Source organism: Cicer arietinum, chromosome 7 (genome assembly GCF_000331145.2).
Source record: "Cicer arietinum cultivar CDC Frontier isolate Library 1 chromosome 7, Cicar.CDCFrontier_v2.0, whole genome shotgun sequence".
Lineage (NCBI taxonomy): Eukaryota > Viridiplantae > Streptophyta > Magnoliopsida > Fabales > Fabaceae > Cicer > Cicer arietinum.
In genome coordinates, this window is record NC_021166.2 from 8,192,178 (window position 1) to 8,202,290 (window position 10,113).

The window sequence follows — 10,113 nt, forward strand, 5'->3', positions numbered from 1 at the left end:
GTTTTATACAGGAAAATATATGGTTGAGAGAGAACACGATCAATTAGATTTTTTGATTGGGTAAACAAATCAATAAAGTTGGTGAATAGTTAGTTTATACCTTCTTCTAAATTTTTAATTCACTTAGAAATAATAGCAAGTATGGCTGAATTTGAGCGAAAATGTTAGGAGGGTCAAATTTTTAAAATTTTAATGAATAAATAAAAATGTATAATATAGTATTATATATAAAAAATATAAGTTGTAAATTTATAAAAATATATTGATGATCAAACTCTTAACGCTTTAAATTTTGGTTGACAATTTTAATAATTAAAAAATTAGTTTATAAAAATATTTTTTCTTTTTTAAATACTAAAATTTTATAGTTTAATTGTTATGTTTTTTCAATATAAAAAGTTTTACACTGTCAGCACATCACAATCATCTATAAGTATGATTTTAAAAGTAATTATAATAAAAATCAAACTGTTTTATTAATTTGACGATTATGATTAATTTACAATATAAAATATATTTACATTGTCAATAATATATATATATATATATATATATATATATATATATATATTATTAAAATAGATTTAAACACAACACACTCTTTATAATATGAATATTGACATAGTATTAATAAAAGATAAATGTTTGGTTTGAGTATTATGCAATCTATTTTAAAATTACGTCTAATTATATCTCAAATCAATAAAGGTTGAATTTATTGATTTACTTCATTTTGGACTCAAACTCATAAAAAAAAAATATCAATTTAATTTAATTAATTTTGGTTAATTTTTTGGTATCATATGATCATTTGGTTTGATTTCTATATCTATATATAAAATTTACAATTATATCTCTCGATAAAATTCACAACTCGGATAGTTGAAATTTATGTTAAAAATTGTAGTTAATTTTATAATTATAGTAGTTTTTTTTTATAATTTTTTTATAAATAATTCCCCCATTTTTTTTATAATAGATATTTGGGCTATAATTTAGTCAACAAAAATTGATGTGTTTAATTCATGTTATTGATCAAATATATCAATTTTTGTTAATTAAATTATAAGTCAAATGTATCTTATAAAAAAAAAAAAGTAATGTTATTGGAACACAAAATATGACACAAATGTAAAACAAAGAGGTTTACATTTTGTATTTGTACTCCAATACACATTATTGTATTTTTGCCTTATTTTGTATCAAATTATGTTTCAATAGCATTACTTTTAAAAAAATTAATAGTATTTTTTAAAAAATTATTATGAACTTTTATGTGGCCGTGACCACCCTATGTCCCCAAAAAGACCCGCCGGTGATAGCAAATAATCCATGCAATAAGAGACAATTGAGTGAAATATATAAAAAAAATATATATATGTTTTAGTTCCTTTCGTATGAATTTCAAATTTTGTTTTAAGTCACTAAATTTTTTTTTGACTTTTAGTCCTAATAATATTTGTTATCAATAATTTTAGTCTTTATTGTTAAATTGTCTTGTGTGTAATTTTTAAATTTATCAATGACTTTGTGGATGTATATTTACATTATAAGTTATCAACCACTAAATCAAAATAACATAAATTTGACCTGTAATTTGAATTTTAAAATCATTTTTTTACAGAGAATTATACTATTACACATAAAATGTATATGCAGAATCAAAACGAGGTATTATTAGGATGAATATTCAATTTATTTTGATTTTATAAAAATTGATAGGAAAAAATTATGAGTAAACCACTAAAGTGGTTCTTGACTTTGTAGGACTTTCTCAATTTGATTATCAATAATATAAATATTTCAATTTGGTAATTGACTTTGTAAAATATTTCTCAAATTTATACTAAATTTTGTAAATTTTATTTTATCAAAAATTTTTGTTAATGTTAATGACATGTTGGTTATGTGAAATATTCACAGTCAAAATGGTCCCTACCTTTTGGTGTCTCAAAATACCAATATTAACTTTAGCTCTTGACTTCGTAAAATGTGTTTCAAATCCATCCTTTTATTAATGTGTTAATAAATGTCATAGAGGGTAATGACTAAGAATAAAAGCAAGCTAACTTAAACATTGTACAGAGTGAAAAATTATGGTTTTTTGTCCCACAAAGACCACTATACATATCTTTCTAAAAATAAAAAAAAATATTAGTAAGTGAATTTAACAAACACATGTTTCCTAAACATAATTTTTTTAACAAAAGTCATCAAATGAAGTAAAACGAAGGAGCTACCAATATACCAATGAAATATATTTAAACCAAAATTATTACCAATGTGATTTAAAAAATATTTTTACACATAAATGAAATAAAGGATGAAGAGAGGACGACATGTACATTTTCACTACTTAAAAGTGAATGATGAGAAACAATTGTCCTATTTAAAATGCACAATGTCATACAGAAGAAAGAAAAAAAAAATCAGGAAAGATAAAGGATAAACGCACAAAGACTTGAATACATATATGTCATCTTTAATTTATAGCTATTGATTCACCATCAACGACACTTAGTAACGATGATTCACAAGAGGATGGATTTGAGAAATGTTTTTTATGCATAGATTAAATCAAAATAATAATTATTTTATGGATAATTTGCTAGCATTCTACAAAGTCAAAAATAATTTTAGTTGTTAATGTTTCAATTAATAAACACGTTATCAACATTTATAGACTTTACTAATAGCCATTAACATAATGATAAATTTGAGAATTTTTTTTTACAAAATCGAAGATAAAATTAAAATATTTATATTTTTAAAGATTAAATTTAGAGTACCTACAAAATAAAAAGATCATTTTGATAGTTTATTAAAAAAAATAGATTTAATTACAATTTTTGTTGAATCACGAAAATAATTTCCTATTTTATTTGTCTCTCGGTTCTCCAAACATAATCTTAATACAAAACTGATGAAATGTCATTTTTTAATTGATGTGTCAAAAAAAAAAAATGATATAGAAGATACTATGTGAATTAATTACATTTTATTATTATTTTAAATTTGTAAAATATATTTTCCATTTTTAAAAACACATTTCTTTGAATTATATTTTTGTAATTAAACAATATTTTTAAAAATAAAAATATGTTTTACAAATTTGGAGTAATAATAAAATATAATTAATACACATATAATCTTTCACATCATCTTTCTTTTTTGACACATGTTACAAAAAGATATTTCATAAGTTTTTTATAAATATTCTATTTAGGGAACAAAAATTAAAGACAAATAAAATAGGATAACAATTTTAGTGATTTTAGCTAGAATGAGAGAATCAAAATTAAGAAAAAAATATTATAATTGAAGAAAAAAAAATACACATTTAACCTCATTAAAAATTTAAGTAAAATATATGGAATTGAAAAATTATGTATAACATTTATATAAATTTTGAAAATATTAACTTAATTTCAAATAATTAATGAACAGTTGATTGAAAATTTCAAAAAAGAAAAGGAAAAAATGTTGCAACTCGTTCCTTTTCTTCCTTCCTCCAATTCCAATATTTATCTGAGTTGAAGGAAGAAAAAATGGTGGATGATCGTATTAATCATCATCACCATCATGTTACAACGCCTGTGAATGTCAATCGAAATGAATTGCCAATGGTGATTATCAGCGATAACAAAGACGACGTTTTCCCCCCAATTAACCACGAAAATCTCCATCTCTTCACAAACCACGAAACCCTAAAATCACAATCACAATCACAATCATCCCCTTCCTCTTCTTCATCTCCATCCTTTTCCACTTCTGATTGCGAGACGTGGGGAGATTATTCTTCTTTCTCCTCACCGTTCGATTCCCAGCTCCGTAAAGGTGGCGGCTTTATCGGGTGGTTGAGTATCGGCCTCCGGATTTTGCGCTCTAAACTCATTTCAACGGTTTACTATTTTCGGAACCGTTCTTCCCACGGAGGGGCGATTTGGTCATTTGGGTTACCCGCTGTGGTAATCACTGTCATTGTATTGTTGAGGTGGAAGAAGAGTAGAACGAAGAACCTCACGCCCAATGAAATTCATCTTATGAAAATCATAATGGAGAAAGATGGGGTTCGTTCAAATTCAATTACTTTAATCTTGCATTTTATTTATTATGTTTCAGTGCAATTTTGAATTTTTATTATTTGTAGAAGAAATTGCTTTTATGCTATGTTTTGATTTTAGGGTTTGTTTCTCATTGCAAGTGAATCGGATAGGATCACGTTTTTAAGGAAGAATGGGCCTAGTTTGGATTATTTTCTTGCTTACAGAAGCTTTTCAATTAATGTAAATTTATAGGCCTTGTTTTTTTTATTAGTTTCTTGCTTAGGGAAGTTTTTCAATTAAAAATTCTATGTTTCTTTTTTACTTAAGATAAAGTTATAGATGTATATTGAAAAGTTAAATAAGAGAGCTTCTGAAAAAGAAATGAAATGCAGAAGCTAATTTTAACTTATGCAAGAAGCTATTGTTTAAAAAGTTGAAGTTGTTAAAAGATTCTTTGAAAAAAAAAAATTATTAGTGCTTCTTGAAAAGTTTATCATAGCTGGTTCATGATAACCTAGCCTTGTTTAATATTTTATTCTGCTTGGCTACATTGTTCTCAAGATTGGATCCATAGTTTGCATGTGAGCAGCGTGCACAAATGAAAGATTCATTATTCTGATCATGTTTGTCTCTGTCTAGTTTCTATTCATTTATTCACCTCTATACAAATACAATCATGTTTGTCTCTGTCTGCTTGAAGCTGTACTTTTTTTAGTCTTGCTAACAAATGCTTTTAGGGCACTTATTAAGGAATCAAAATAGGAAATTTTGTATTGGAAAAAACAAAAAATTGAACCTTTAAAAAATTAAATGCACAAGTTCCCATACATTTTCAATGATATATTTCTATATTTGGATGACACTTGTTGCCTACTTTTGTTGGGAGTTTCCCTCCATTTCTCTGGTGTTCCTTAGCTGACTGTGATAGTTATATTTACAGAAAATTGCCCAACTTTTGCACCAGATTGCACAAATGAATGAAATGCTAGTAGATCGTCACAAAGCTTTGACTGCAAAAGTGGCTAAATGATTGGCTAAGGTTTGTGAACATGGTAGCTATTGTAAACCACATTCATAAAGAGTACAGATAAAGAGCTTATCTGTACACTGATGCTGTCTTTCTTCTTTCCACTTCGAAGTACCACTACTAACATCTGTACTTTCTCAATTTATGTGATTCTGCAGGTGTTATTTAGGATGTAAAATGACAAAAAACTAATTGTGATTCTCAGCGCGTATTCCCTGCTACAGCAGAGTTGTCAAACATGAACTGAAAAGCGTCTTCATCTCAAGCATAATCAAAGAAAATGGCTGACGAATTAATTGCCAACTTGAGGTTTTTATCATTAATATGCCTAGACTAACAGTTCTCATGATTTGTGGATGATCAGTTCAGTAGGGAACCATGGAATTTAGGCAGGGAAACTAGAAAAACACACTCTAACTATACTGATGGTTAGTTAACTAGGTTATTCTTGTTCTGATATTTATAGCACATGTTGCATTCGTACTAGATCTTGATATTGATGTCCAAATTAATGACTCCAACATTTTGGTTTAGCTTTAGGAAATTCCTAAACTTGGTTTTTTTGGACAAAAGTCTAATTCTTAGTTGCATTTGTTAATGAAAAAAGCATGTAATTTTAGGTTTGATGTGAGATTCGTGTGAATGAAAAAAAAAAATACGAAGAAAAGTTACTGTCTATGGTATCTTACCTTATCATGACATTATCTACATATCTATTGGTGAAGAAATACTGCATTTTCCGCCCTTTTATTTATAATAAAAAAAAAAGAAAGAAAAGAAATACTTACAGTTTTGTTAAAAATGTTTAGCAACGTATTGGATTGGAGTTTAAAACTCAAACAAACCAAATTATAAAGAAATTAAAAACCATAGCGCATAGCAGCTCAGATATCAAACAATAACTGTGGACAATGTGGTGGATATAGGCCACTGTCTTAAAAATCAGTCTGGCTTATTCAACAATTTAAACCAATAACAGATCATGTATTCGAATTAGTAAACAATGAATCCATTGTTAACTATATTCTCTCCAGGGGTGGCCTTGGGAAAGATTTACTGAAAAAATTATAAACAATTTAAATTAAATAAATACATGTGATTCAATAAATTGAAGAATAAAATCAAAATATTATATTCATACTTTTAGTATTTTAATATGAATAATTGAACGTTTAGATTTTTTTCTATCTCTTTTATATATATTAATGCTCACAAGTGATAATCTGAAAGGTTTAACTAGTTATAGAACTAGAAAAAAGTATCATTAATTACATGGAAAAATATAGAGAATCTGATATAAACTTCAAAGCAAGTAGCAAACATCTTGAAATTTGTTTAAAATGTGATATTTTTTTTATTTTGATGGTGAAATTTTATTTGAAGAATTAAAAGTTATTAGAAAAAATTTAACACTTGAATAAACATCAAGCTATATGGTATTGAGTTTTTTAAAAACTTTTAATTGTTTCCCTAATGTGTGTATATTTTATAGAATAATATAGACTTCAAAACTATATGATATTACTTTTGCAACTGTCTAAATTAAAATTGTTAAAAAAAAATTCAGCATCTATTGTGTCATGAATAGATTAAATAATTAAATAATTATTAAAATTTTGGAATTTTTTAAATAATTAAATGACATTTTATAATTAAATGTAAAGAGAATAATATTTAAATAATTAATAAAATTTTGGAATTTTTTAATAGAGGCAACATTTTCTTAAATGACTTAGATGACATTTTCTTGATTTTCTTGATTCGTCGTGAACACCCAAATTCTAAGAACCGACATTGATTCTCTGAGTCAAAATAAATGCCCAATTTTAAGTTGTATTGTAAATATTACTTTCTCCATCTCAAAATAATTGAGTTATTAAATCATTTAACATATTAAAAAAATGTATAAATAAAAAAAATAAAATAATATTTTTATTAAATTATATTTATTAAGTAGTTGTACATTATCAATGTCATAAATATATAATAAAAAATATTACATTAAAAATTATGGATATTAATTAAATGGAACAATTAAAAAACAGGGCATTGAAAATGTTTGAAAGGTTTGAACGTGTGCAAATGAGTCAAGTGAGACAAATGGAGTATTTCAATATCCAAAGTTTACTTCAAACTATAATTCGAGGTAACTCTTAAACACCGTCTTCGTTGAAAATGACACCTTTTCGTTTCTTAGTCTTTTCTTGGAATTTGGAAACACACATTTGAGATCTGCAGGCCAAATACACAGACGCAGAAACCAGTTGTTACCTAGTAGGGAATGGAAGTATATTAAGTTGAACTCATGCCCCAAATGGAAAAAATACAGTGGAAGCTCAGTATACAGCAGAAACTTATGAAAGAATTATATCCTAACATTTCAAACAAGTAACCAAGATAACTAAACAAGCTGAAGTTACATGTGAACTGTCACAAAATCAAACTCCACTTCTAATCCATCACTGTCTACAATAATCACCAATTTAACTACTTATTCTCACTAGCTTTTTGATTCACTTCTTTCTGTAGAATGCCTTCGAATATCAAACTGGTCAACGAACTCCAATGGAGTAACCGTCTCATTTCTGATTCTCTTAATCTTAGGACTCAACAGACCGCGATGCCTGAACCCGTAGAGTTTGAGCACCTGATTATCAGCAAAATTGAAAGCCCTCTCCATGCTACTAAGACATCTCTCAACAGGATAATCTCCATAGCTTCCACACGGTTTACAACCGACAAAATGAGTCACAAACGGCCATCTCTCGTCCCCTAATCCCGGATGATACTTCTCAATCATCTCCTCATACCGATCAACCAACCCAGCCCAGTAACCATGCAAATAGTAAGAATTCTCAAGAAACACCTTACCCATCCACTTTTCCTTCTTGGACAGCAACAAATAAATCAATGCAGACTGATCATCAGCTTCGAAAGCCGGCCTACCCTTAAGATTAGCAGTCAAGACCTTCCCGGCCTCCTCGCGAACAGGACCTTTAGGACCCATAGGAGCCCACTCATCAAGCAAATCCAAAGACCACTGACAATTCCTAAAAAGAAAACTACCAGTATTGATAGCAATCCAAGACTTTTGATCAAACAACAAATCAGGGTAACCGTGAATAACCATATTATAGTCATCATACTTAGACAAAGGAAGTTCAAAAACCATGTCAGTGAAAAATGCATCACTATCCATCCACCAAATCCACTCAACCTCAGGGTGTGACAACATCAACCTCCTAATCATAGGCAATTTAGCCCAATAACCAGCAAGTTCAATATCAAGATGAGCCAAATTATAAACAATTTCAATCCCATGTAATCTACAATAATCAATTTTGTTCTTAATTGACTTCAACAAATAATGATCCCCAATGGGGTTATCACAGGGTTTAGGGGGAGACCCAGTGAGGAGCAAAATTCGAGCTTTACCTCCAATGAAATTAGGGTATTCAGGGTTTTGATTGAGCCATGATTTTCGTTGAGAATCCCAGTTGGTGATTTTAGGGCCGAGTGTGAAAGTGGCGTTGGGGTTGAAAAAGGTGCCGTCTTTGTCGTCGGGATCGGAAGGGTCGGCGTCGGATCGGATCTCGGCGAGGATACGGTTAGTTTCTTCGATAACGTTTTGGTTGACGGAGTCGGAGTCGGAGGAACTGAGGTTAATGCCGATGGTGCCACGTAGGACGAGGATGGTAATGAAGCCGCAGAGGATGGTGATTTTAACGTTGTTGAATGTCTTCTGGATCTGACGGCCGCGGCGGTTTTTGTTGTTGGAGTTTGTTGTTGGTAAACCCACGCTGCTGCTTCTTTTGTGAAATGAAACATTCTCTCTACCCATTTTTCTGTGCCTCGCTCAGAGATGTGTCTCTGAAATTTTGATTGGTATTAGTATTAACCAACCAAAGTAAATTTTGAATTGAACACGACACAATAAATCTGGTTTATTGGATTTTTTTGGAAGGAAAGAAGAAGATAGGAGTTTTGTGTACTTTTTACATGCTGGGTTTAGGAACTGTACAGTGGGAAACAGCAGCAAAACGTGTATCTATTGGGTGGTCTTTGAATACTACTAATAACTTATGTTTATGTTAATGTGAACTTTTTTTAATTCATACACCTCTATATGTATATATAAAAGAAGAAGTTAAATCAATAAAAATTTAATTCAATTTTTCAACTAAATACAATCAAATCAAATTACACTGATCTACTTTTAGGGTTTTCGTTAATCAATTAAGTCAATTAATCAATATTTTTAAAAAGGATCACCCAAACATACTTAGAAGACATATTAAAGATGAAAAAAAAATTATAAAATAAATATTTAAATTTTTGAGAGTTGAAAACATAAATTGTAATACAAAAAGAAAGTCGAGACATTACTCTATCGAACAAGTTAAAAGAGACAAGCAAGTTTCAACCACATTAGACAGAAAAGGTTAACCCCACAAACAAGCATACGGATTGATTATTTTCAGAATTTTTCAATATCAATACTATAAATTAAAAATAATTACGGCTGGTATTGACCCAAAGAATAAATTTGAGACTTTTATTTTTTATTTAATATTTATTTTTTTGTATCTTTTAATTAATAACCGTTTTAGTATTTTATTTTTATAAATTTATCATTTTATTAAAGGCTAAAATTATTATTACATAAAAAATAAATAATAAAAACAAATAAAAATCATGAAAGACCAAAACAATTTAAAAACAAAATAAAATATTAAAACGAATATCATATAAACCATAAAGAAACAAAATATATTTGACGGTCGAATTATAAAATGATATTTTCAGCCAAATTAAATTAAATTACAGCGGGAAGAGAGAATTAAACCCCACGCGCATCTGTACATCAAAATCCAGCTTTGACCGTGCTGTCAAATGGACCCTTGGTTGTCTTTGTTCTGTTGTGCACTCTCTATAACGCTCCATTTAAGTGTCAACACGTTCTTCAGTTTTTCTTCTATAGATAGCATCTTCTAGGAACAAACACATAAGTTACACAAAACTAGCAAGAAGACCAATAGG

General features: G+C 28.4%; 2 protein-coding genes across 2 annotated transcripts; one reads left to right on the forward strand and one right to left on the reverse strand.

Annotated features, from left to right (window-relative positions):
• The first annotated feature begins 3,452 nt into the window (after positions 1-3,452).
• Positions 3,453-5,780, forward strand: LOC101499430 (uncharacterized). Its single transcript, XM_004508659.4, has 3 exons — positions 3,453-4,070; positions 4,987-5,085; positions 5,232-5,780. Exons 1-2 carry the CDS (start codon positions 3,549-3,551, stop codon positions 5,074-5,076), a joined length of 612 nt encoding a protein of 203 aa, XP_004508716.1. The 5' UTR covers positions 3,453-3,548; the 3' UTR covers positions 5,077-5,085; positions 5,232-5,780.
• A 1,385-nt stretch (positions 5,781-7,165) lies between these two features.
• LOC101499739 (probable xyloglucan 6-xylosyltransferase 5) lies at positions 7,166-9,185 on the reverse strand. Its single transcript, XM_004508660.4, has one exon. It carries the CDS (start codon positions 8,912-8,914, stop codon positions 7,574-7,576), a length of 1,341 nt encoding a protein of 446 aa, XP_004508717.1. The 5' UTR covers positions 8,915-9,185; the 3' UTR covers positions 7,166-7,573.
• Between the last annotated feature and the right edge of the window lie 928 nt (positions 9,186-10,113).